General features: G+C 41.4%; 1 protein-coding gene across 2 annotated transcripts; it reads left to right on the top strand.

Moving 5' to 3' along the window:
- The first annotated feature begins 1,084 nt into the window (after window positions 1–1,084).
- GJD4 (gap junction protein delta 4) lies at window positions 1,085–22,956 on the top strand. 2 transcript variants are annotated; one of them, XR_014950576.1, is made up of 4 exons: window positions 14,445–14,746; window positions 17,744–17,894; window positions 18,650–18,802; window positions 20,042–22,956. XR_014950576.1 is itself a non-coding variant. In XM_021542950.2 (2 exons), the coding sequence occupies exons 1-2, from the start codon at window positions 8,849–8,851 to the stop codon at window positions 12,773–12,775; spliced, it is 1,248 nt and encodes a 415-aa protein (XP_021398625.2). In that variant the 5' UTR covers window positions 1,085–8,848; the 3' UTR covers window positions 12,776–18,636. The 2 variants fall into 2 exon arrangements, 1 of the variants encoding a protein (XP_021398625.2); XM_021542950.2 differs by lacking the exons at window positions 18,650–18,802; window positions 20,042–22,956 and adding an exon at window positions 1,085–8,912 and having other exon boundaries at window positions 11,592–18,636.
- Window positions 22,957–27,603: the final 4,647 nt, after the last annotated feature.

The raw sequence follows: 27,603 nt of genomic DNA, 5'->3' as shown, positions 1-27,603 counted from the left end.
GGTTTTGTTGGTTTATCTGCACATTCTTCAGCAGTATTTAGTGAGGTCTGTGCATTAAATCAGTGGCCAGGCGAGATGGAATTGTTTACACTCGTGTAACAGCAGCTGCCCTGAGAGCAGAGGCAGAGCTCAGCTGAAACACTGGGCTCACCTGAGGGACTGTGGGTTACTCTTAACCTGAGAGGGATGAATCATATAATTGCTGAAGGCAGGAAGGAATGGTAGGGGACCACATTATTTGAACTGAAAATTGCTTTTGCCTATCTGAGCATCACAACTTGGGACAGGAATTCTTGCAGATCGGGAACAGGGGTCTGGGGGAATCTGCCACAAACCTCTAACAGGAGAATTAGTCCATACATGAGTAGCTGTAACATTAAAGTGAAAAACTTTGTCCTTCTGATTCTTTCTTTCTATGTGAGAAACCACATTATTGCTGTGGGGGAATGCATTTTAAGCATGTCCTGAAGCACTCATGCTAAACTTCAAAGATGTAAGACCTTCTAAAGTCTATATTTTTGCATATAGATGACTGTGGTCATTGAAGGAAAGGTCAATCATCTTATATATACATAAATATAACATAACATATTGTCATGTACATAAAAAAATACAGTTTATTCAGGAATGCAGATATATCATATACCATTAATCTGTTTGGTGATTTATTGGATTGATTCCCCAGAAATGAAAACATCATTGGCAAATTTTGTGGGTTAATGTACTTAAACAACTGCTCTTTGAGGTGTTGCCTAAGAGTTTTTGGATGGCCCAAATATTTTGTTCCCCAGGAAGGGAAGGCAGTCAAAAGAGAAAGCAGCAAAATGTAAAAAATGTGGAGGGGGGGGGGGGGGGCGGGGTGGGGGGGGAAGAGAAACTGAAATAGTAACAGTGGTTAGGAGGCACAATACAGGTCAGAAGGGAATATATCCATAAATATCTGTGGCCAGTTGTCCTGGGTTTGCCAGCACTCAGCCCACTACACCAGTTAAAAGAAATAATACAAATTTTAACAGTGTCAGGAACACAGTAATTGGTAGAAATTTTGTAGAATAGATTGAAAAACTATTCTACAAAAAAACTATTGGTCATAATGCAGAGGAGGCAGAAAGATTGAGCTAATGGCCCTGTTTTGTCTTTTTGTGCTGTGTTTGTGCTTTGCTGTAGTAATAAAATTTCATTTCTGTTACTGGTACTGAAAGAATTTTCAGTGGAAGCTATTTGATATCTTGGAGTGACAAAATCGCTTTGCCCAGGTGGTCTGAAAAGTTTTGCTGAGGCAAAGGTGGTTGGCTGGAGATATTTCTCAGTTCTGAGGGGGAACCACCTTTGGAAAAAAAGCTTAAGGCGAGCAAGTGTAGAAATGGGAGGTGGTTTCTTCTGTGTTTGTGCTGGGCACAGTAAACTGAGAGGCTGGATTGCCATGCAAGGGATGGGTAAGTAAACAGGGCATAATCAGTAATCCCTGCTCCTTCATGGAAAATAGACTGTCACACTACCATTTAAAAACACACAGGACCTAAACTGGTGTTTTTCCCTCCAGGTGCACAGTTTGTGGTGACTGGGAGCGGGGCTGTGGCCAAGCCTCATCCCCAGTGGGCACAGCTGTGAGCAGCAGTGACAGCAATGAGCCAGGGAGTGCCCAGGTGTGCTGAGCAACCACCAAAGGGAACAGAGGGCACACAGGTGCAGTGCAGGAACATGAGGGGGATAAAAGGCTGGGCTAAAGAACAAGAAGGGTGGATGCTTGAAGCTTTCTGAAGTGATGAGGTGCTACTCTGTGTGGGCAGGCACCCAAAGCCTTCTCTGTGGCGAGGCGTTGCTGTGCATGGGTTGATGCAGTCTGAAGTTCCATGGTGACGCTCTGTGTATCACGTCCATCCTGACTGGGACCTCTGCTGTGGCTGATGCTGCGACACCTCCCAACTGCTGTGTTTTACCTTCCTAACAAAATCCTACTGCTCTCTGCTTTGACCCCAGTAGGGTATTTGCCAGTGCATTTATCCATCATGTGGGATTTCTTTGCCACAACACTGGGAGCTGCTCCAGGGTAGGAAGCAGTGCTGTGTGTTCCCAGCCTGCCTTGGGGATGGGTCCTGTGGAGAAATCCACTCTTGATCATTCCTGTCTGTTTTCCTTTGCTCTCTAAAATATTGGAATAAATCATTCAGGGTCCTTGTTACCCTTTTGATGTTGTGGTAAACATTTTCAAAGGAATGCATAACAGTAGAGTATTGAACTCCTATTAATTTTACTAAGGACTGAGCCATCGAGCTGAATTTTATGGTGCTTTTCTCTTTAAAGCAAAAAATCCTGGTTGGTAGAATACATAGAATGCAAATACTATTGCAGCTTAATGAGGGAATTCCTTGTGTACTGCCCAGTATGTGTTGAGTTCATTAGTAATGATTACTAAAAATAGCTCCTGGAAGAAAACAAGGCAGAAACCATGGTAACTGTAGGCACCTGGTATTGTAAAGCAAAGGTTTGGGGTTGAGGGCAAATTCAAATCCTGAAATAAAAATTTGGGGTAATTTTTCCTAATGTTGTGGAGGTTGACCTATCTGAATTTTGTTTCAATGACTTTTTACAAGGCCACACTAGACTTAAACATATAGACTATTAGCAGGTCACAGTTTAAGGCCAAAACAAACCTCATAAAACCATAGGTGATGTGCATCTCATAAAGGTGAGGTGCAAAAACCCAGTTTCGTGTTGTCCTTTAAATGGCCAGATGTGCATAAGTTGTACATTCTGATATTGATGCAAGAAATCTAATAATTCTTTTGTCTATTAAGCTGTGAGTAGAAACTATGAGCAGTATTAGATTTTTCCCTTCATTGTTCATTAAACATGGCTGAAGATCAAAATTTCTCATTCTGAAGCAATATGATAGATGTACACATTCTTTTTAGACAGAAGTACTCTTCTGAATAAGAATTTTATTACGCACAGGATAGAGATTTTATTTATTTAAAGCCATATTTTCAACACAAAGATGAGACTTAACACAGTGTACTTTTTGACTTCTGCATAGCAATGAATTTGACTTGAAAATGACATTTCTTCATGTTAGAAGAAATACATGATTGGGACTGCCTACAGTGGTTCCTGAAGTTTCAGTTGTATGTGAATTAGAGGGGGGGAAATCCCTTTTCTTTTTTCAGTTTTTTCCTTTCATTTGGCATTTTCCCCTGTGCCTGGTTTAATGACCACGTAGTTACAGTACATCTGTCCATGGTGAAAGAAAAAGCAGATTCAGTGTTCAGAAACAACAGTAAAGGGTTTGTTTCTTAAAATGGTCAGCCACGAAATACAAGAAGGTGTAAAGAACTCTTATTTTAAATCCACACTGGCTGCCTGTATGTTAAATCTAAGATGACAGATTTATTTACTGAAATCCAGAACCAGCACAGTAACCTCTTTTGTTATGCATGTTGCAAACAGGGATATTTACCCTCCATAGCTCTAGAAATATTCACACTTGGAAACAAAGTATTATATTTAAAATACAGTGACCCAAAGATTTTCTTGCAATCTACTGTTTATAATAAAATCTCTTTTCCAATTACCTAATACCTTTTTCTTATTTAAATTATTTCCATGGTATCAGCTCACCATGCTTTTTGCCTGCTAGGTGTGGACCTGCTTGAGGGAAGAACTCCTTAGCGCCAGATTTTGGGCACTAATAAAACATGAAATCACCTGCTTCATCATAAAATACAGGCTCCTTAAACATTCCAAACCTTCAGTTCTCTATTTGGTACTGTAAAGAAAGGTAACTGTAAAACTTGGTGTTAAATGTTAAGTGCAAAATTTTAAAAAGAGCTGGAATCTCTCTAATACAAGATTTTTTTTTTTTTATGTTACAGCAGAGCAAATTTCAGTAATAATGTCATGTGCTCATGTAGCTACCAGTTTCAGTGGGAGTTAAGCAGGTACTAATAATGTGCTTTTGAAAATCCAGTGGACTCATTTTGTATTTTTACTACTTAGTAAATTAAATACTTTTGCAGAAATTAGCCCTGAGCTCGTGAATGAGAATATATTTTCCATTACTTAATTTTCATCATATCTGTCTTGAAGTGTTCAAAATTCTTGGTTGAGTAGCTGTGAAGTTTCTAAACCAAAGTCTGAGGAAGAGCAGCTTTTTCCAATTGTTGTCCTCTTAAAAGCAGGTTCCCTTTAGAAATACGACTGCTGAATATTCAGATGTTTAGAATAAAGGACTCTGTCTGAGACAATGTGGGAGAATGGTCTAAATCCTTAAGAGCATGCAGTAGAACACAATCTTTTTTTAGGTTTACTAAATTAGTAGAGGAGCAGTGAGACAACACAACACGTGCCAAGGCTCTGAGGCACCAGGCTTAGGCGTGCAAGAGGACAGAGCTGGTCCCATTTTTGCTGGAAGTCAGCAAGGTCGAATCCAATCAATATGAGCAGTTAAAAAATGAGCTGAGCTTCACTGTTCTGGGTGTCCTTCTGGGCTGTTTTAGACACCCATGCATTGGCATTTATGTACATTGGAAAATGTGTGCATGCAGCTCCTCCCTGGCATGGAAGGCAGGCAGAGATGGGGAAGAGGAAGGAGCATTTGTTGGAAGTTTCCTTTCCTTGCACTGAACTCTGCTGCTTCTGGAGACTGATGAGTTAGAGGCTGAGCAGTGAGGAATAGGAACACATTGTTTAAGCTCCCCATGGAATATTTCATGATGGAAAACTTTCACTGCTCCTCTACCTCAGTGCGTGTAGGATCTATACCCAAAAGCTGGAGCTGTGATTGCCTTACCTTCTCCATGGTAGCTCTGCTGCCTGTTCTGGGCACAGGCTCCTTTCAAACAGCAGCAGCAACACCCAAGTGGCAGCTGGGCAGGTCCCAGGGAATGCAAAGTGTGCAGTGCTGCATGTGCCTGCAGCACAAAGCAAAGGGCTTTCCATGCTCTGCTGGCTCCTTGGCTGTGTGAGTGCTGTGAGGATTTACATACGTGTGTGTGTGTGTGTAGCACATATGTCTTAAAAAGGGCATTTGTTCTGGACAGCTTTTCCTACTAATTTGCTATTGTCCTTCATGGCTAGCTTGTTTCTTTCTCTTCCCCTTCTGCTGTATTTCACAAATTTTAAAATAAGGCCACCAAGATAAATTGCCTTTTAATGTTTACTGCTCATTCCAAGTAGATTTCCCCCCCTTCCACCATTAAAAATCATCTTCATAAGAGCTAATTTACTGCAAGATTCATCACTAACAGATAAGTTTTGCTAACTAGAAAAATTCTAAGTAGATTTTTAACTTAGGCTTTAAAATATGCATCTGTGTTTTTTCATTCTTAAATTGTGATATGCCAAAGGACCGGGAGTAAAATGCCAGATCCCTTTGTCTATTAGGGAAGCTGCTTTGCTGGCCTGTTGTGCCTTAACATGAATTAAATTGGTAGAATGTTCCTTCATTGCCAGGTGCAGTGTAGGGTGCAGTCTCCCTCAGTAACTCTCAATTCACTTTGGTGTCATTAGTGTAAGTGACTGGGTAAGACAGATGGGTTTGGGATTTGCTACGCCAGAGAGATGCCTTTATTTTCTGGGGGATTTTTTGATTGTGTGATGTAGATTGTGATCTGTCATTCAGGTGACAGATTTGATCCTGAAGTGGCTTCCAACTAAGTCTGTCTTACCTCTGGATGTCATTCTGAGCCAAGGACTGGCTGAAGTGTCTTTGCCCTGTGAAGTGACCCAGGTGTAAGCCTGGGGAGGTGGCACAGGTCCACACTGCAGTGAGATGCAGTTCCAGCAGTTCCAAATGTTAAAGTGGGTCTCTCACAGTGATGGAGTCATGTCTTGGATTTTTGCAGGATCAAGCCCTAGACCTATGATAAGGGGTTATAAATATGGACAGCAGTTGTGAATTTTAAAATAGATTAAGTTGTGTCTTATGTTTCATTGTTTGTTTCTGAAAGCTTTCCAGTGGCTTTGGGTTTCAAAGTTTAAATTTACCCAATGCCATGTTCACTTTTTTTCTACCTGCCTTACTTTTTGACTAGAAGGCAGTGCAAGTTCACACATTTAACAGCTTTTTAAGTTGGGAAGGGTTGTTTGTGAGATTCTAGAGCTGGAGTGTGTGGAGAGGGGGCTGTGCCCATCATCTGATGTGGGAAATGGTCACAAACCCACTGGTGGCACTGCAGAGCTGGGGTCCTGCTGCTGCTACACCCATGTCTGTAATGTCTCCCTATTTCTTTATAGTCCTTACAGGCCAACAGGGAATACAGGGAACAACTAAAGATAAATAATAAATGAGGGGGTTTTGTGGTGAATATCTTCAGCCATGATGTGAAAAATCTTCAGATGGGGACCCTGGCCTGAAATAATAGTGCTGAGCCAAGGGGTGAGGAAACTAAAGCCTATGGTTCTGTGAAGACCAAACATTTTACAGCAACCACCCCAGACTGGAGCCCAAGGCGAACTGATGGCAGAGACTTGGGAAGAGGACACACCTCAGAAAGGAGAAGCACTGTATTCAAGTGAGATATGAGCTGTCTAGAAAAGCTAAAATTAAAAAAAGCTAAAGTTGTCTGAAAAAGCTAAAATGTAATTCAAGCTTTCTGACCTAAGCTAAGCTGCACTGTGACTCTGGAGAGTTCCTGCTTTCTTTTAGAAAAAAATGGGCCATCCCATCTCAGTGCATCCATGCTGTGGGATCAGATGTTGTTGCCTGGTATAGTTTCTCAGGCAACAATCTGGGGGCTTAAATTCCTACTGTTATCCCTCTTCCACAAATGGTAGAGGTCTCACAGCAATGGCAAGCAAGGATATTTTAACCAACAATATTGACAGACAATTTATAGCCTATTGTGTGGATGCAGCTGCTGAGCATTCATAGCCTGCCACCATCTTGGCATTCCTGACTTTATTTTTGACAAAGGGTGTTTAACCAGGAATACCTTCATACCTCAGCATAATTCATATCTTGGCTGTTTGCATCTTTTCTCTATTGACTTTCTCCAGCTTTCCTTCCTTCCCTTGCTTCTCTCACACACACACATCTCTGGTTGAAAAAGAAAAAGTAAATGTGTGTGTGTAAGTAAATGAAGCTAAAAACAACATCACAAACCATAAATAAAACTTGGAAACAGAAAAAATGGCAGTTTGGCAAGTATTTTACATAATTCAATTCTGAAACCAGCAACACTTCTGTATTTACTACTGCAATTAAAATCTTTTTACACAGGTAACAGACAAAGGGTTTTGAAGGGCCATCTTTTCAAACCCCACTTTTAGGGTCCTTAGGATGGTGCTTACTACAGAGAGGATGCTCAGTGTGTTCTGCCAAGGCATTGCAAAACCTGTCAGCAGAGAGGTGGGGAGAAAGTCTTTGTGCAGGTATCTTTTACTTTATATAACTATTAGTTTTACCCAGGTAAGATGTCCTCAGTCATAAAGTTCAGCCCAGCTGCAGTGCCCCCAGGTCATGGAGTATCTCCATACAGCTCCCTCTGAGCTCCCCTTGCTCCCCCAGAGCAGCAGGGCTGCGGTGCCCAGCCTGTGCCCAGGCTGTTGGCACCCCACAGATGTCAGGAAATCAATTTTCTCCCTTGCTATATCACACACAGACTCCTTCTTCAGCTGCTTTTGTAGGGATTGTCATTATTTCCTGACTAGGTTTTCACAGTATGTTTGTCCTTGCCACAGGCCAGGTTAAAAAATACAGAGCAACATCCCAAATCTGGTGGAACAGAGGATGGAAGATGGTGGTAGGTTATTTCCCCCAAGGTAACCTGGGTGAAAAGTGAGGCAAGAAACAAAAAGCTGAGAATTTTATTTTCACCCCTGCTTTTTTTCGAGGTACAGCATAGTGGCATGATGTCCAGGACATGCTGTGCAGTTGCATCTTGCTGAGCCCACGGGCATTCTGCTGCAAGTGGGAGCTCCCTCCACCACTGCTGAGGGGCTGCTGGGTGTGAGAATGATGGGCAATCACCCTTAAGATCTTTTGAGTGATCTCCAAGCAGTTTGAGTGAAATACTAAGCAGTTTCAGCCAAAAGGACTGATATAAATTAAAAATGAGTGACTCGTGGCATCTTGAAAACCAGCCCCACCCTTAGGATTTCTATTTTTTAAAGCTTCTCCTGTTTTTCATCTTGCCTGCAGGGAGGCTCAGCCTGCTGGCTGGCTCAGCACACAGAGGAGAGTTTGGTGTGGCTGTGATTGACAGGGCCATGGTGTTCTGTCAAGGAGGTTTTGATTTAGAAACCAAGTGGTTTTGGGAAATTTCAATGGAATAGCTTCCAGTGACCTGAACTGAAGCTGCCTTTCAAATACAGGAATGTTCATCCTTTTCCATCCCCTTCTCTTATTCATCTGCAATTCTTGTGGGGAGACAGAGAGGTCTCTGTTATTTCCTGGTCTATGCTATTTTTTCCTCTCTCCCTGTCTTTCACCACTGAAGTATCTCAGCAATGCCAGGAGGCTGGTATGCCCCGGGAGGGTAAGAATAGTCTACAATGGTAGAGATCCCTCCTGTTGTTGTTTGTCCACTTGCAGTTGCCTGGAAAGAGGATCCACACAGAGGTAGGAGCAATTGCATCTGACAAGCTAGAGCTTTTGTAAGACAATGTGTTAAAGCCTGAAGAAGATCAACATGCAAAACTAACAGTCCTATTCAAATCATCAAAATAATCCTTCATCAACACATTGTTTTGGCTGAGTTCCTGATTTCTGTCCTTGACCCTCAGCAATTCCTTCTTTTTTACTTCCCTTTTTCTACCCCCTTTGTTCCCTGTCTAGGTCTAATTTTCTTTGGAAATGACAAAGCTGTTAGGACATCAGGAGCTGGAAGTGTTTTGAGCCTGCTCAAACATGGAGCACTGGGACTCACTGGGATTTTTGATAGTCACACTGAACTATAATGTGACTATTGTAGGTAAGTACTTTTTAAAAGAGTTCTCTTCTTTTGCTGCTTCATATCCTGAAGCCACCAAGTGCCCTACTGATAATCAACCTTAATTTCAGGCTGTGGTTCTGTGATCTGTACAGTAAGTTGTTTTCTTGATACCTGATAGAAGAGGTTGATGTATTTATTTTCTTGTTAAACAGATTACTTCTCTCTTTTTGATTTTCCTAAACATTGCATAAAATATTCTGGCAAGGTTTTCAAATTTGGGTCTTCTTGATGACAGAGCTTCCTGTCAGCTGGAAGAAGGGATCATGATAAAAACACACAGAAGTAATGCTGAACTTACACCACAAAAAGTGAAAGGTAGAATGTATGCAATAGCTTTAATGACAAATTTAAAAAGTTACAGATGAAGACACTCTCTTTTACAGGAAGAAGTTTGTGGTTTCTACCATTGTGGTTAATTATTGCTTTTCATTCTTTCTTTTTGTAAACAAATAAGGATCATATGCATTTAAAAAAGCAAACCAAATGCCATTGTCTTTTCCTTAGCTAACTGTTTGCTGTTTATTTTTTACCCCTATTATTTAAATAAGATTCTGTTCCTCTTTCATGGGCTACTTTGAGCAAAGTGTGAGCCAGAGAAAAACTTTCAAGGGCCCTTTAAAGAATCTTTGCCTGCAGCAGTTGCTGTAGTTTGTGCTGTGCACTGCGGGGAGCATCCAGCTGAGCCCCAGCAGGGTTGCTGGTAAAGCTTGTTCTTGTGTGTTAAATCAAAATTGGGTCTTTAGGGACAGGGATGCATGGAGGGGTTATCTCTCAAATGTATGTCATGTTAAACTACTTCCTAAGGAGTCATTGATTTTGCTTAAGCAGTACTCCCTATCGTACATGTTCAAATTAAAAATTGATAGTGAGATAGCATGTAGTATTTTGAGCCTAATTAACTAATGAGCTTCAAACACTTTGAGGTCCTCGCAGGGAAAAAATGCTACCAAAGGATGAAACATGGTTTGCTAAAGATGACAGATTTTGTAGAGCTGGTGTTTCCTATTGACCCATTGTCAAAAGTGAGTAACAGTACAGCCTGCTAGCAAACACAGGAAGCTGGAAACACAGCAAAACCACCACTACAACTCAGGTGATTAAAGATAAAATGGAAAAGCCTCAATTTATTTATGGTTGGATAATATATTATTTTGCCAGGAGCAGCACTTTCTCTGATCTCTCATCAGCCTTAGATATTCTTCATATTTTTTCACTACAGAGTGCAGTTTTACTGTTTAGCCCATAATCAGTCTACTGGCCACAAATGGTTTTTAGAGGGTGTTTGAACTGGATGTTCAGTACAATAATAGGGATCACACGATGTTGTGGAAATATTTGACTATTTTAAATTCACCCCAACTACTCGGAAATAGCTTTATGGGAAATACATAAGAAAATTCTCCAAGGCAACACCCATAAATAGTTGCATATAGAAAACTGCTTTGTGATATGCTTTTTTAAAGCCTTTATAGTGTGTTTTGGTGCTATTTCACAGATTACACACAAAACCTTGTGTGCATGTGAGATGTGCATTCACTATTGACTTGAGCTTTTCAGTACATTTGTCAGCCATTAATTCTGTATAATATACTTCTTTAGTCACTTAGTCTTGCTGTTTCTCTGCCTGTGTTAACAATTCATGTCCTAACAATAGTTTCAAACAGAATTAATAATACAATTCTTTAATGTTGGTCCCCCCCACCCCTTTTTGTTTTCACAGTTTTTTTCCTATTTTCTTGTAGGGGATTATTAAATTACTTTTTCAAAACTGTGTAGGGAATTGGTGATGGGATTCAAAAGGAAACATGAGAAATTTAAATGCTAAACTGAACTTCAGATGTTGAATATGTGTTTGTACAGAATGCATTTTTAACTTTTGACAGCAGAATGGTCTATCTTTAGGCCTTCCTATCCTGCCCAGGAAAAGGTTTTAGATTTTCATAGAACCACAGAGTGGTTTGATAGAAAGGAACTTTAGGTCTGAATGGAGAGAAGCTGCTCACTGAGGTGAATGAAGGTTGGGAATCATGGCCAAGGTGGGGCAATCAAAGAAGCAGCAGACAGAAATGTCTGGGGTGGACATTTGCACAAATCTATGTTGGTAGAACACTTTGCATGAGTTTGCTAATAATAAAAATAATAACTAATTAATAGCTTTCTAGTAAATATCATTCTAGACACAACAGAGAGATTTTGTTGGCTAAAGTAAACTTTACATGGCCAAGACTAAAAACAAATACTATGTCATGGAGCAATCTTTTCTGTCTAGATGAGTCTTATACTGTGTTACCAGAACTGTATTATTGAAATAGGACAAAATTTAGGTGAAGGAACCCAACAAGGAAAAACTGTGAGTGAAACTGATTGTTTAGTCAGTTTTGATCTCTTTTTATCAGTGTTTTCATTAGGTTTCAGTTAGCATGGTTTATTGTACATTTAACTCCTACATTGTTGAGTCTAGATGAAGATTATGGAATATGTCAGCTACATGTTTTCACTGGCTTTTCAGTCCCAGTCAAACAAAAGAAAGAAATAAAAAAGGAGCTAATAAGAGGGGAAACTATTTCTTCAAATGCCTCATGTATAGAAAGAACATCACTGCATGACCTGCCTTCCTTCTCGGGATCTGACTTCTTCTTACCTTTCCTTCTCTTGCAGGGAAGATCTGGCTGATGTTAATAATTCTGTTGCGAATGGCAGTGGTGGTGTTGGCAGGCTACCCCCTGTACCAAGATGAGCAGGAGCGCTTTGTCTGCAACACCCTGCAGCCAGGGTGCTCCAACGTTTGCTATGACCTGTTCTCTCCCGTGTCTCACTTTAGGTTCTGGCTCATTCAGACCGTGGCTATCCTGCTGCCCTATGCTGCATTCAGCATTTATGTTTTGCACAAGGTAGCTATGTACATTGTCAGAATGCACTGTCTGGTGCATGGCTGCAAGAGGAACAAGGGTTTATCAAGCCCCAGAGATGTGAAGGAGCTCTGTAGGAGTGCAGTTGTCAATAGAGTAGATTGTGGTGCAGACAACCTAAGTGTCCTCAATTTTTCAGGGGCATATACCATTCATCTTTTTATTAGGACCCTACTTGAGGTTGCCTTTGCAGCTGTGCAATACTTTCTTTTTGGATTTTTTGTTCCTGACCGCTATTCATGCTACCACTCACCTTGCACAAGCACTGTTGACTGTTACATCTCCCGGCCCACTGAGAAATCCATCATGATGATTTTCATCTGGGGGGTCAGCAGTCTGTCCTTTCTACTCAGCCTTGCTGATCTTGTCTGTGCTCTCCGGAGAATGACAGCAAGAAACCAAAAGAACAAGCTGCTGGCAAACCTCTGCACAGACAAGGAGTGCATGATAGATCTTCCCCCAGTCCAGCACAGTGGCTCCTCTCCACCTCCAAATGGGGATGCCCCAGTAGCAAATAGCTGTCAGACCAGTGACGACTGCTGCTCGCTTCTCCCTGATGAGGAAGAGGCTGTTCTTCATCCTGGAGGTGTCCCTCAGCAAAGTGCCAGCACTAACCTCAGCAGCAGCAGCAATAAGTGCTGTGTATCAGGAGACCTTGCTGCTAAACAACAGAGCACTGAAGAGTCCCTGTGTGCCAGTGACCACCAAGGAACTCCCTGCAGCCAAGTGAGACCCAGACTTCAGCAAGACTTCATTAAAGATACTGCCCTGGCTTTGAGGCCTCAGGTGGAGTTTCCCCATGGTGTTTCTTCCTCTGTTGTTCAGAGCAAGCTTTTAGGGTTCTACCCTTCAACTGAGCTAAAAAGCCCTGATGCACAATCAAATTATAGCAGCACTAGCTGCCTGAGGTCAAAAAAGTCCGAATGGGTTTAGAAGTCAGAGTGAACACTACGCTGTGACCTTGACAGGGCAAATCATTGCATCACTGAAGAGGCTTCAGGGAGTTTGAGCTGAAGCCCTTGGCTGTGGTTATGCTGCAGAGACACTACTCCATTAGAGAAGAAGCAAAAACTTTGGATATGAGTTTGAAGGGTATTACATTAAGGGACATGTTCTTTAGAAAATGTGACATCTTTGTTTTTCTGCATGCAGATGATTTAAAAAGGCTGTGGACTGTTGCTGGTGTGACTGACCTGGTTTTCCAGGAGTATATGTGAACACTTGTTTACTCTAACCTAGTTTTATTGCAAAAAATTGAGCTTAGCAAAGATATGTTTTCTACTTTCAGAAGCCTGATTTATCTCCTCATACTAAATTCTCAAAACTCACTCTAAGACAGGATATTCAAGAAGAAGATTAGACAGTGAATACAATAAAAACACTGTTTTGTGGAAAAGTGTTAATTTTTAAAACCCCTGGATCCTATTGCTTGAAGGAAATACCTCTTCCAGCTAGCAGTGGCAGGGCAGTTCTCTAACACTGATGCCAGCTGCAGTCTAACCACACCTGATATATTCAACTATAACACCTTCCAGTACCTAGACAGGCCTAAAGGAAAGCCAGAGAGCAACTTTCTACAAGGGCATGTAGTGATAGGACAAGGAGGAATTCAAACTGAAGGTTTAAATTAGATGCAAAGAAATTTTTTTTTGCTTGCTGGTGGTGAGGCAGTTGGAAGAGTTTGCCCAGAGAAGCTGTGGATGTCCTGGATGTCCCATCCCTGGAGGTGTTCAAGGTCAGGTTGGATGGAGCTTTGAGCAATCTGGTTTCATGGAAAGTGTCTCTGCCTATGGCAGGGGCGGTGGAACTAAATGATCTTTAATGTTCCTTCCAACCCAACCCATTGTATGAACAACAATTACCTCCAAAACAGTGGCTGCATCCACATTAGCTGTTGGCCATGGTCCTGTGCTTGAGAACTTCTCAACAAGGAGGTGTGAGCTGGAAGGGTGTCAGGGAGTGCTCCAGCAGCTTGACAGGGACTGAGCAGCAATGCCCATGCTCTGGCTCCACTGACACATCTACAGGGTGTTACTTCTCAGCCTTAAACAGTCACAGTGGGCTCTCAATTTCAGGAGGTGGGAATGAGTCACCTGACCTGTTTTAGGGGTCTCTAAAGGTAAGATGAGTCACTTTCTAGATATACCTATTTCTCCCACAATATGATTATCTCAGACCTGGGTTTAGGGAAAATGCTTTCTACCTGAAAGAAGGATATAGCGGCAATGTCTATATCAAAGTGCTCACCCTCTTTGTCTGACAGACTTATAATGCTAATAATTTGAAAACATGTCTAAACTGAGTGAATCACAGAAGATTTTATTACAGTTACACTTTGTGCTTTCCTTCAGTGTTAATTCTGTTGCATTTGCATAAGCGTGGTCCAGCACTACAGCACAGCAGTGCGTGAGATGAATTTTCCTTTAGCTAGAAGTCAGTGGGGTTTGAAGGTTGCACATACCTGCAGATCATCAGTGGGAGTGGATGTGGAGGAGCATGTACCCAGAGAAATGTGCTGGTGGTAGTGTCTTATAAAACAAATTATTCTGAGGGTGTCAAGTTCTGGTATTTGTAGATCCTGCTTGGTGCTGGAGTAGCTGTTTAGACCAGGCACAGGTCTAGTCTTGCTCTTGGGCTGCCATGTAACAAGTTTCAGTAATAACTCAAGGCTGGGTCCCACGTGCAGGGCATGAAAGGACAACAGCTCTCACAGTCTGCCTTGTCTCTCCTATGGGTGCAGAAGTCTTCAAGACAGGCTCATCTCACCTGTGCATTATTTCTCACATGTATAAGGTAAAGGCTAGCAATTATCTCTTCTCTTCTGCACTCCCCCAAAATTAGGTGGCTTAACAAGGAGACAGAACTGCTCTTGGGGCCAGGAGCAAAGAACATTGGGATCCTGAGGTAGGCTACAGACATTTTTAACTACTACTTTCTAAGTAAGGTTTTCCTCTCCATTAGCTCTGTTTGTTTCTTTTATTGTGTGTGCTTGTTGTGTGATTTGTCATTTGCAGGGTAGAAGCAGTATTAATTATTAAACTTATCATAGGCAGAAAAACATTAAATATTTAAACTTCTCGTCCTCTAAAGCCTCTTTAATGGGGTCTGTGCTGATTACACATGCCCTGACAAAACATTGCAACAATGAAACCTTTTATGATGCATTGCATCTTCTCAGATGTGAGAAGGAATGCAAGTAGTAAATGTGGATTCAGTCTACTGCATACATCCCACAGAGTGAGATATAAATAGGGTAGGAAAAATAATAAATGCATTGTGGCTGGACACAGTTTGGGGTTTTTTCTCTCTGGTTAGACATTTTTAATGACTGAAGAGTCTCATTTGAAATTGGAAAGATCCTCTTTGTGTTTGAAATGGAAAGTGAAATTAGTGTATGTCTTCATTTGTCTGTAGACTGTGGCCTTTGGGTTGTGCTGCATGTCTGCAAACCTGGCTGATTTTGGGACTTCTGGGTCCATTGAAACATAATTCAGAGTCTGTAATGAGTACTTAATATGTTTATAAAAACTGCATATTAAAAGAGAAAAATTTGGTATGGAATTTTCCCTGGGGAGTGACTAGAAACCTCTGGCATCAACAACCTGCTCCTAGGGCAATGACTCAGTCTTTTACTACTATTTCTCCAAGTCACATTTATTAATTACAAAGATGCAACAAGGGTCAGCTGATTTGTCAGCAAGGGAAGAAATGTAAAGGAAGTTTGAACAATTGTGAACTTCCATAGCTCAATGAAATTAAAAGTGATGGTTGGGAGGGACATCCACAGTGGGCAGAAGCATTGTAAAACGCAGGTGAACCCGGTGGGAAGGAATGATGATGTCTGACTCCAGTTCAGAAAGCTGAATGATTTCTTTATTGTAACTATACTATAATACATTAATATTCTATTTAAAGGAGATACTAAAACTACAAACCTACTTTTTCTAACTACCTTATCTAACTCACAACTCATGACCCTCTGTTGAGAGTCCAGGCCCAGGTGGGTTGGATTGGCCATCAGGCTCAAACAATCCTCACCAGAATCCAATCAAGCAATCACCCCAGGCAAACAATTATCCAAAAACATTCCACATGGGAAAACAAGGAGCAGAAATAGAAATTGTTTTCTCTTTCTTTTCTCTGTGCTGCTCTATAAAAAATCCTGAAAGAAAGACGATGTCCCTGTGAAGAAAATAGCAAAATAGCAAAAAAAGATCTGCTTGAAAAAAACAAAGATCAGCTGTATTTTCCCCTTGTGCTCAATATCACTGAATGTGGAGGTGCTGTAGACATGTCTAGATGTCTTAGAGTGAGAAAAGGACTGATAGAAGTGATACAAAGAAGCAGCAAGGCTTTCTGCTTTTAAAACAAAAATTTAGTCTTTTGAACTCATGTATTGGTTTTGTAAGTCCTTCCAGAAATTATTGCATACTCAGAAAAATGTTACAAAAGGCTCTTCTTATGTTTAATGATGTGTCTTTAAATAATTTCTTAACCCATATACTTCAGAAAAGCATTTCAAAGACGGGTTGAAAGCACTCCTCAAACTGCCCTCAGGGAGCTTTGTCTTGTGCTCAAAGTGCAGGTGTCACTTGCACCCTGAGGTGGCTTTATAGAACAATACAGAAGATATATATTTCTTTTTCTCATCTAGCCTCTTGTGGTGCTGACCATGAGATTACACAGAAAGAATTGAGCTCCCTGGAAATAAGAGTTGGAACTGATCAGAAAATCTAGGATAAAATAGTTTTCACATAAGACATTAATTTTTTATTGGAAAACTATAAAATATCTTAATTTTTTTTTTTCCTTAGTATCTTCAATTGCACTTCAATAGCAATTCTCTTGCTAAATAAGTATCTAGTAGGCTGCTGGAGACAGAATTTTCATGTTTTCTATGCATCAAAATCAAGTATCACTGGAGGTTTCTGCAGTATGAACATGATTGAAAGGAAAAAATATCAATTTTGTTACCTCTAACTAAAATATATTTAAATTTTTCTCTAAGCAAATATTTTTTCTTTTTTTTTTTTTTTGCTTTGTAATGTGTTTTTAAATATCAAAGGAAAAGCCAAACTAGTTTAGAAGCCAAGTTTCAGTCAGTTATAATCACTATGCTCTTCTTGCACTTTTTAAGTTGGGTCACTTTGATTTACACTCAGCAGCATAACTGAAAGCTGTGACTCTCTTTTCTCTTGTGAAGGACACTGTAGACAGGTGTCTAGGGAATGTATAATTTCCTGTCAGAAGCAGTTGTTCTCCATGAATATCTCAGTTCAGCCTAGAATAAGTGTTAAACTTGAAGTTAGCAATGTAGAGATTTCCTCAATGTATTCTTTCAAGTTATTATCTGCCCTTACATGATACATCATTATTTCAATTATTAGCTTTCTAAAATAAATCCTTAAAGAGCATATTAATTGGGCATGATATTATTCTAATGTCATGATTACAGTGGAGAACAGATAAATTGTTACATTTTGTAATATTTTAGGACAATAAAGAAATACATCTCAAAAAATAGGCCAGTGGAATAGTTCAAAAGGCTGTTCTTTAACTTCTGTCTTTTGATCTGCTCTTAATAGCCCGATGTTCTCCACTGACAGAGAAGTAATTTTAAGTAATTTTACAGCATAATGTCTTACATTGTAATTGAGTTGCTAAAATGTTCTGCAGATTAGATGGTCTCTGCTCACCCATAGCCTGAGCTCTTGGCCTGTGATACCCAGCAATGCCAGTTCTGAAAGATAAGTTCACTAAGGCAGAAATCTGATCAGAATGTATCAACTGCATTTCTGTGTTAAAATTATCCAGCAGCCATGTAGAGAGATTACAATCACAATCTGCTTCACAGCTTCTGATTTCTCCCACTTTGCTGTTTCCTTCCATTTGGTTTGGCAGGCAGGAGGTCCCAGGCCATCCCCAGCTGCAGTTTATTCATGGGAGTGCACACCCAGTGCTAAGCCTGAGAACAGTTTTATAATCCTGTGCTGCTCACACTGCTGTGGGAATGCCAGGAGGCAGAGAGCTGTCTCCACTTCAGTGTCTGCAGGTAACACTTTATGTTGAGTACTGGATTAGCTTTGAAAAGGTTTCACTGATGAACAATTTACTGAGTGAGGATGATGGGACATTTTGAGCTTGCTGTTAGAAACTGAGGTTTATATGTGGTGCTCTCAAGAACGATGGGGGATTTGGGCTCAGCAATCAGAAATAATTTTCTTCATTCCTGGCTTTCCTATGTGAGTAGCATCTATTTTGCCAGGGAGACTTCAGGCACCACAGCATTTTCTGGCACCGAAAGTGTTACTTTTAGAAAAGAAATAACAATAATGGAAATAAACAGGAGATTTTGACCTACCAAAATAAAATTTTGCATTTTCCCCTGTGATGCCTGGCCTTTTCCTAGCACTGAAGATAGGCAATTTTTTTTTTAAGAGAAACCAGGATAAGATGCTTTCAGAGCCCCACTTGTCCTGACAAATTAAACACCCACTTAGACACCCACTCCTTCTGCTCATTTCTCTATGAGTCAGTGTGAGTGATTCTTGCATCTGACAGACAATATACAGTGCAATGAGCTCTTTCTTTCTGGCACAAACTTTAAAGCTCTGTGCTATCTTTGGAGGTCTAGTGGAGCTATTCAAAGGTAGGCAGATGAACAACTTGTATGCATTGGCTAACAAATCCAAGCTTTTTTCTTCTTTAGCAAGCCTCTTTGTAAAGCATTTCTGTGAAACAGAAATAATGAATATCTGTAGCACAGTTTACCAATAGTGATGCATTGACAGATGCCTGTTTGTCCAGGTTCACCAGAGGCTTTCACAACTTGATGGCTTGATGGGACCTAACCTTGGAATGACTGGAGAAAGCACAGGATTTGCATTGCAGCCCCACTTTGATCTCCCATCAGTCACTCAGAACTGATCCCACAGACTGCCAACATCTGAAATTCACAAGGTGACCTGATATTAAGGAATAGTCCAAACATAGATTTTTTTTGTTTGTTTATTTGATTTTTGTAATATAGACAGATGTGGTAACAATCCATCTCATGGGCTGGAGTTGCATGAATCACAGAGCTACTTCAATCTAGAACAAATCAATCTTAATTTTCAGACTTTACAATAGACTTTGTAATGTGCAGATAAATAGGAATATTTTATTAAAATTACCCATATCTGAGGAATATATTCCATTGCTTTTGCACAGAAATATTGACAACCCCTTTGAACAACAGTCATACATTCCCTATTTTCTTAGCCCTCTGTACTTCAGCAAAAATCTTTAAAATAGTATAGGGCGGGGGGAAGGAGTCAGGGGCTGGATAAAACAGCCAAACAGTTGCTTTATTTATACATGAAGTTCCTGAAATATTCCTACAAGGCTCATTTCCAGAAACAACTTGGCTCAGCACGCTTTATCTTCTGAGAAGTTTTCCTACAAATTAAAAGCAAAGGCTTAAACAAAACATTTAGGTTCCTTATTTCTGTTGACATGCTTATTGGCATCCACCAATAATGTTCTTGTTGTGTAGAACCTGGGATTCAACCCACTAGAGCCTGGACAGCTGAAATACAGTCTCACACTGCTGCTGACACACAAATTCTACACAAATTCTGACCTGATTTTGGAGTATGTGCAGGCATCATAAGAATAGTCAGGCTGGGGCACCAAAATACAACCTTCATGTCTCTCCAGTCCCTACAGAGCTGCCCTCTGCATCCCTCAGGCAGCCTGCAGGCCCTGCCAATATAGACTGAACACCTTGAACTCTGAGGACTTGTGCTGATGAGAATTTAGTAGAATTTAGTAGTTAATCCTATGCTGTAGGGTTGCGTTGGGAAACTGTGGCCAAGCTAAGGCCAGACAGGGCAACCGTTTATTACAATTGTGAGCAGAAGTCTGTGGCTGCAAAGTTAACTACAGATAAATTTATTTGGACTGGAGAATCATCAGGATCTTCCTCAAAAATGGACTATACAAAGCATATCGTGCAGGTGTGGGTGCCTCAGTCAGCACCTGACGAGAGCTCTTCCACCATCTCAGGGAGCATTGAGCTCTCTTGGTGGAGTGTTCCCTGGAATTTCCATGTTAGTGTCCATGTTAGTGTTTGCAGGAATTAGTTTGTAAAGAGGAAGTGCTGGTAAGTGCCAGCTACTTCCCATTTTGCCAGTGCCTTTATATTCTCTCTGCCAGGTGGGCTCTCGTGCAGAAGGCTGTGTTTGTCCAGTATCAGCTGCCAGCACACACCTCAAAAAGCAGCAAGGTACAGCCTCCACCATCCACCCAGGAGCACCACTTCCATAGTTTCCAGGATCTTTGGCAGCGTGTTTCCAAAAAATGAGGTGGGACTTGGTTGGTAGATTGTCTGCATTGCTGTATCTGACTGATCCAGCCCACCAGCAGAATAGTCCATGCAGCTACTGAAGAGGCACGATCCTGGTATGAAAGGTGACACAGGAAAGGGGAAAATGTGGTAAATGTGTAAGTGAAGATGATGTGCATCATCTTCAGCTGCATACAAAACATTCCTTGCTTTTTCCCCCTCTTTGCCTGACTGGATCCATCTCCTCCTCCCTGTTATGCTAGCATGCTGGGACAAGCTGAGCATCCTTGAGGCAATGGAAGATGCCAACTCATGGTAAATCCATTTTCCAGAAAAGATTCCCTTGCTTTGTCGTGGCCTTGGCAGTCACTCTTACACTGGTGACAGTTTCTGTCTGTCCAGAATTGTCTCCCAGCGTTCTTTGTGTCTAACAGAGGTCAGGTGGTGACTCTGGGGAAGGTGGTTCCCATTTCTACCTGGGTACCTGGCAATTTGAAGGGAATGCCACCAGCACAGGTGGTTGTGGTGATGACATGTAATGCAGGTCACAGGAAACAGAGGAAAAGCTGCTCTGCTTGCAGCCATGGACCTTTTGCAGCTCTGGGGTTGGCTTAATTGACCAGGCTTTTAACTGAGAGAAAAACCTTTGCAAAAGCTGCATTAGACAGTCAATAGAGGCCAAGAAGATTTACTGGCAGAAAACCTTACCAGAGAGAGGTCTGGGAATATGAGCATGTTTTTGGAAGCTCTGTTATATTGATTTCCCCATTAGAATGAGTTTGCATTGTTAGGACTGAGCCAGCTGTGCGAGCTCCTGGGCAGGCAGCTGCCAGTTGTGCTTGGATTGGTCTCAAAGAACAGAGGGACCTTTGTTCTTTTCTTGAAGATTTATGTAGCATTTAGGTCCAAACTCCTGGTGGCATTAGTCTGAAGAGGTCTGTAGCTAGAAGATTTTACATTACCTTGGCTATTTTTCCTAAAAGATAAAACAATTGTGGCTCTGTCAGGCACCAAGTTCCCTTAAGCCCCAGTTAGTGCTCACCAGGAGGCAGAGTCCCATCTGTCAAACGCCCACTGATGGACAGGAGGATGGAGAACTTGTGGGTGTTTTTCTGAGAGCGAGTGCTTCCTCTTGGCTGCCAATGCTGTGTAAAGATGGGAGATTTACAGCCCACAGATCTGGTGCACATCCAAGTCTGGTCCCTGGCCCAGGCTGAACCCCTGTTGCCTTCCTTCTCCCCTCTGCCATAAGGTATTGGTGAGCTGGTGCTGGCTTTTGGAGAGGGTGGGAGGCTTCCACACCAAATACCAGGGCTAGGACAGTTCTCAGACAATGTCTGAAAATGCCAGGCTCAGGTATAAGACCTTCACTCCTCACAGTTTTTTGCTCTTTAGCAGTATTTAGCAAGCTGAGTTACAAAAGATTTTGTTTCAGGAAACATTAGGTTGAATCATGCTACTATTTTATTTGAACATATTTGCTGCTCTCTAGAGGAGCTGATGGAACTTGCATGATTTAAGGATACGTGGTTATGTACTTTAAGTGGTCCTAAAATTTGGATAAATGAAGAAAATTTCAAAAATAAGGAAAAGTGAAGTAAAAAATAGCCTCTCAAAAATTTTGTCAAGAAATGAAACAACAGCAAGATAAAACTTAAAGAATAGAGAAGTTAATACATCACAAAGAGGTAGAAGAAAGCATGTGAGGGGACTACCAAAAGAGGTGATACTAAAATAACACCTTTTCAATAAATTATGATTATACTGAATAAATTATTATTATACCAATCAAAGGCCTTGTCAAGAATAACACTCCCCCTTCCAAATCCTTAGCAGACAAAGTACGGAGAGTGCTTTTAAGGGGTCAAAGAGGTCAGAGCAGTGGCTAAGAAGAAATCTCTCTACAGAGCAATCAAAACTATACATTGCGTCAGCTTGTACAAAGACATGAGAGAGCCCAGCAAATAATGTAAAACTTGAGCAAACAGCAATTAAAGAACCCATCAGCAAGAAAATACTGAAATCTTGCAACAGAGATGATAGAAATTATCATCAGCCTCTCTTGGGAGGGTTCAGCTCAAGGTTAAGACACCTATGCTTTATCACATAGCTGTGAGGTGAATGTCAATAGTTCCACTACTCTTTGAGGAGATCTGGTCAAATCCAGATCTGGGCTGCAGTAAATTGTCCACAAAAGTATCCCATGTTATTAGAGCTGCCAGAGGATAACTGAGATATTCACCTGTGTCTTTCAGACATGACAGAAAATTACAGGAGACCCATGTCATTTGGAGAGGCAGATAGAGACTGGATAGGAATCTCCAGCATCACCTGGAGTCTGTGTCTGAGCAACTGAATTGAGGCCCACAAGTAATTTAGAGTCCAGATTCTGCTTCCATGACCTACTGACAATATTTCTAACACTCCATTGATTTCAATAAGAGCTCATACAATGCCCTGACCTTAAAAAAAACCCCTATACCGAGATATTTACCTTTATTTACACGTCCTAGCCTTGAGCTGAACCTCAGCCTTCACCTAAACATGGCACTTGGAGGGAGAGGGGTGGAGGGAGGAGGGGAAAAAATCCATATGAAAATGTTGAGAAATATTTAAGCAGTGATAACAACTAGAGAAGCACTAGTATAGAGGATGTTACCTTTCAACAAACATGATACTGTTTTTTATTCAACAAAAGAGACACAGAAAGCTAAGGTGGAACAACAGTATTGCTGCTGAGATGGAATAGGATATGATGCCAAACATTTTCACAGTAGAATTATTTAAAAAGAGAGCACAAAAGACAAAAATAACACTGGTCATAGCATTCATAGATTTCGAAAAGACATCTTGCAAGCCACCACCACAACACTCCAAAATCTTCTAAAATGCAAAAAGGAAAAAATGACACTAGAGTCTGACTTCCACAAGTACAGTCAATATAGCTACATGGTCATACACTGAGCTCTTTGAATTCTCATGTGTGCTGTTGCTACAGACTTGAGAGAAGTGCATAAAAGAAGTGTTTCCAGAGGAATATAGTAGGAAATGTAAATACACAGCTGGAGCAATGCTTCTGTAGAAATAAAGAGATTGTCCAGTGTTGACAGAGACAGATGATCTCTTAGTATCAGGAAAACACAGTTGCATCAGAATCTGCCACTTCAACCATTACTTCAAAAGACAAGACATTTAGAGGTAGCCACATTTTATTTTAGGAGACATTATATAAAAAGTCTCTTCTGCCCAATGTTAGTGGCCACTGTCTGGAAACAAAAAAATGGCAGGTATTTCTAAAAAGCAATACTCTTACTTTTCTCAAAGACCAAATATAATATCACTTAATGTAAAACAACTTATCACTTTCCTTCCAAAAGACTGAAATTATCTATGCAAAACATATTCAGAATCTTCCATAATTTAGCTGGGATGAAACCAACAGACAGGCTATAAAAGTTGCTGTATGCACATTATTTACTTTCAGCTTCCACAAATTGTTCACTGTTGGTTTTGGACCTTACAGAAAATTCTCTCCAGAATAATTTTCCATTAGATTCTTCTAAGACAAGCAGAAATATACCATTTTAAAAAAATATTCTTGTCTATTCTATTTTCCCAGAAGGAGTTATATTTGAATGGACTGTGTAAATTCATGGGTTAAACCCTAATTCAAAAAAGCACTCTTGTTCAGGAAAACATTTATGCACATGCTTACTTTAAGTATCTAAAAAAATCTCACTGAAATCAATGGGACTTTGGCATGCACTTAAATAGCCATTGCCACCCTACATGCTTATGATCCACTTCTATTCAAGAAAGCAATCAAGCACAAGTTTCTGAATCAGGATCTAAAGGTATTCTGTGAAAACCATTTCTATTCCAAGCTCTACTAATAAATTAGGTTTTTTGTGATTTTGCTTTTTTTTTTCATTAAGAATGTATAACGTGAATGTGCTTTGCTTCATTTTAAGCTGCAAAGGCCCATTTTATGTACTGCTTGTTAAATCAGATTCTAATGATTCTTTCCCTCATGCAAATCTTTCCTCTCATTCATGGATTGTATTTAAATTCTGCTCAGCTTGTATTCATGATGCCTTGTCAGTGATTTGCATTGCTCTGATGCATTTGCCCTGGTTGCACCCCTCACTCACTTTGGCTTGAGAACATAGAAGCCATAAATAACTCTTTAGCTGCTAAAAACAACACACACAATTCTTGTACACTAATGAGCTCAAGGATGGCAGCAATGAAGCTCCGTGTGGGTCTCCGTGGTTTCCTGATCTGGCTATTCCTAATGCCCTACTCTATGTCCTGGAAAACTAAGGTTTTACAACTTATTATAGCAAAATATTCCTTCCCTCTAATAGATAGAGTTTTGCGAAAAAGTAACATCAGTTTAAACCCCACGATGATAAATGTGCTTTCCACCCCACAGGTTTGGAGAGAGACAGCCCGGCAGAGTGGCTGCAGCTCCGGATGGCAGCGATGTACAGAACACACAGTGCCCAAAGCTGCACGGTCTGCACAGGAAACATTTCCCCTTCCTTTCCTAAAAGATTTCATTCTGTTCCCTCCTACATCTGGTCAGAAAGCCAAAGCCAGTAATTTGTTTCCTAAGCCAGATGGCTAAATTTTCTGATTTACATTGAAAGAGAGCATTTAGATTTCAACCACTGAGAAATTATGAAGGTATCATGTCTCAAACACATTTTGAATCAAGTCTCTTTGTAGTGTGAAAACTATTCTTTCTAATTTCAGATGTGAAAATGGGACATTCTGATTGTAAGTTTATTTTTTGAAAAAATTCAAGCAGAAAAAAAATAATTTGAGACTAACACTTCTTTGTGAAGAATGTCACTTATAATTATCAATGACAGAAGTTTGGAGGTAAGGACTTCTAATGCACTTAAAGCATACCTGAAAGTATTTAACAAGTCACATGTAAGGCAAAAGTGATGGGATAGGAACATCCATCAGTTCTTTTTTAATGCAACATATTAAAGAAGTCAACATATTAAAGAAGTTTTTAGTACAACATCTTAAAGAAGTCAGATAGCGTTCAAGAGAAATAGCCCAGCTTTCTCCTTTATAATATATTAGGCATCCACAGGAATGTGGCCGCATCTCTCTGACTAGATTTCTCTTTTCTTGGAAAGTTGGATTTTAGGAAAGAGCATCTCAGTTGTAAATTCTGCTCTGCTTGTTGCAGCGGTGGTGAGCCCTGCCCCGCGGGTGTCAGCAGGGTCAGCGCAGGGAGCGGGGGCTGCCATCTCCGCGGAGAGGAGAAGCTCCGCGGAGGGGCAGAGCGGGAAGCCGGCGGAGCAGGAGCTGGAAGGGGAATTCCGCTGGAATTGCGCTGGAATTCCCGCTCTCCCCAGCGGAGGGCACTGCGGGATGGCGGCGCTGGGGCCGCCGGGCGCTCCCGCATCCCGTTCCCGCATCCCGCATCCCGCATCCCGCATCCCGCATCCCGCTCCCGCTCCCGCCGCTCCGCCCGCCGGATCCCCGGCCCGCTGCAGCTCCAGAAGTGCTCTAAGCCTGCTTCTCCCTGCCTGCCTGCCGTCGGGAATGGGAGGAATAAATAATTTCCTCCACTCTCGTGCAAGCCGAGTCGCTCAGCCCCGCGGCATCCATGGCCCGGCAGGTTCGGGGCGTGCCTGGCCAAGCCGGGCACGGGGCGGGGGGCTCCGGGCGTGCTGCGGGGACAGAGGTGCGAGAAAATGCTCATGGAATGGAGCTGTACTGAGCACACAGAGCAGAGTCAGGAGATCCAGGTTTTTCTCCTACGCTCGCATTTAGGTTTCATTACCCTGGGAGTTATTACTGCAATGTCTGCCTCACAAGAAGATATTTGACTATTAAGTCACAAGTGGATGTAAAGTGATTTGAGATCGCAGATAAGAGACTGGTAGGGGTGAAGAAGTGTTATCTCAGCCTTCAAAAAGCTTGGTTCAGCATTTGACCTTAGGTACTAGTTTCTGATCTGATTTGACTATCCTTAGTCACCTCAGATTGTTGCTCCACATTTTAATACCAGACACTAGTTATTTCCATGCCACCATAGCATTTATTATGTGTGATCTTTTCTGCTGAACTAGTGAAGCTCATATACTTGATTACAGTAATGATTGGCAGTTATAAAAAATAAATAGAGCTGTCTGAAGATTTCTAATTGAGTTCTCTTTAAGACTGCCTAGAACTCATCATGACCACATGCTGGGAACCTGCCTTGTTTAATGGCTTTTCTCTGGGCTGACATTTTCAGTTCTCTTTATTCTTCTTAGTCTCACCCTATTGTTTTCAGGGTGACTTTTGTTGCCCAGCCTCTTTAACTCTAGGGAGAGATGTGCTATTCTTTCCATACCATCCAGTTTTGGTATGCAGGACAAAAACAGAGGCAACATGGCCAGGATGGGTAATGGAGAGAGATTGCTCTTCACTGCCTTCCCTGTTGACCATGGTGTGTGGGAGTGGAATGTGTGCCTGGAGAAACACAGGCTGTGTGGCTCTGGAATGGGGTGCAGGAGCAGGGCATGCTACAGGCAGGTTGTAACAGGCACTTTGGAGACTGGCTGTGATCCCACAAGCTGGTTTGACTGGTCCACACCGAGCTTTCCTCCAGCAAGGTGAGTTTTCACTCCAGGAGCATCTTTTGTCATTTTTCAATGTACATTATCACTAGTTCTCTGTTCCCTCACATTAGGTGTCCTGTCTATCCCATGTAAAATGTTATATTTTTATTGCTTAAGAGGGTTAACTTACTGTGAAGGCTAGGTTTGGCTTTGCACTGCATGCAGTGCTTGTGACATAAGTGTGTTGAGCACTGTCACCGGGATCAAGAAATGGTCTTGTATTGTATTTTTTATTTCAAAATAGAGCTAGGATTCTCCCAAGGTCTTTCTTTCTCAGCTAGTGATTCCTTTTTAAATTTGGGCATTTTCCCTTATCTCCCAGTACTGGCTTCCTCTTGTAAAAAACTGCTGTTGCTTTCTTCTACAAGCCACTTTCTGGTGTCTAGAGATACGTCCTCCAGAGGGAACCTGGAAAAAGCCCAGGCTCTGAAGCTGGGGTGAAAACACTGTGGGTAGTGTGTGCACAGAGGCACCCCTGCCTCCAGTTTATCTACCCCTCCTGTGACAGTTTTGAGCACCCCAACACTTTAAATGTTGTGTAAGAAAGGAGAAACACTCCTTATGTGCCAGTCTAAGCCTTCCCAGAAAGCCTGGTCACATTTATATTATTACAATATACAAGAATTTCCTAATTCCTTCTTTTCTCAAAGCCCCTTCCCAACCAAATGATTGATTAATAAAGCTTCAGGCACTTCTGCTGCACAGGGAAAACTTTGGAGCACACTTCCAGCTAGCTCCCAGGGGCTGAGCAGCAGGGTCCAGGGGATGTACCATGTCCCTGCTGAGGCTCTGCAGCACAC

Source organism: Lonchura striata, chromosome 2 (genome assembly GCF_050655825.1).
Source record: "Lonchura striata isolate lonStrDom1 chromosome 2, ASM5065582v1, whole genome shotgun sequence".
Classification (NCBI taxonomy): Eukaryota; Metazoa; Chordata; class Aves; order Passeriformes; family Estrildidae; genus Lonchura; species Lonchura striata.
This window is presented reverse-complemented; position numbering and strand designations above follow the sequence as displayed.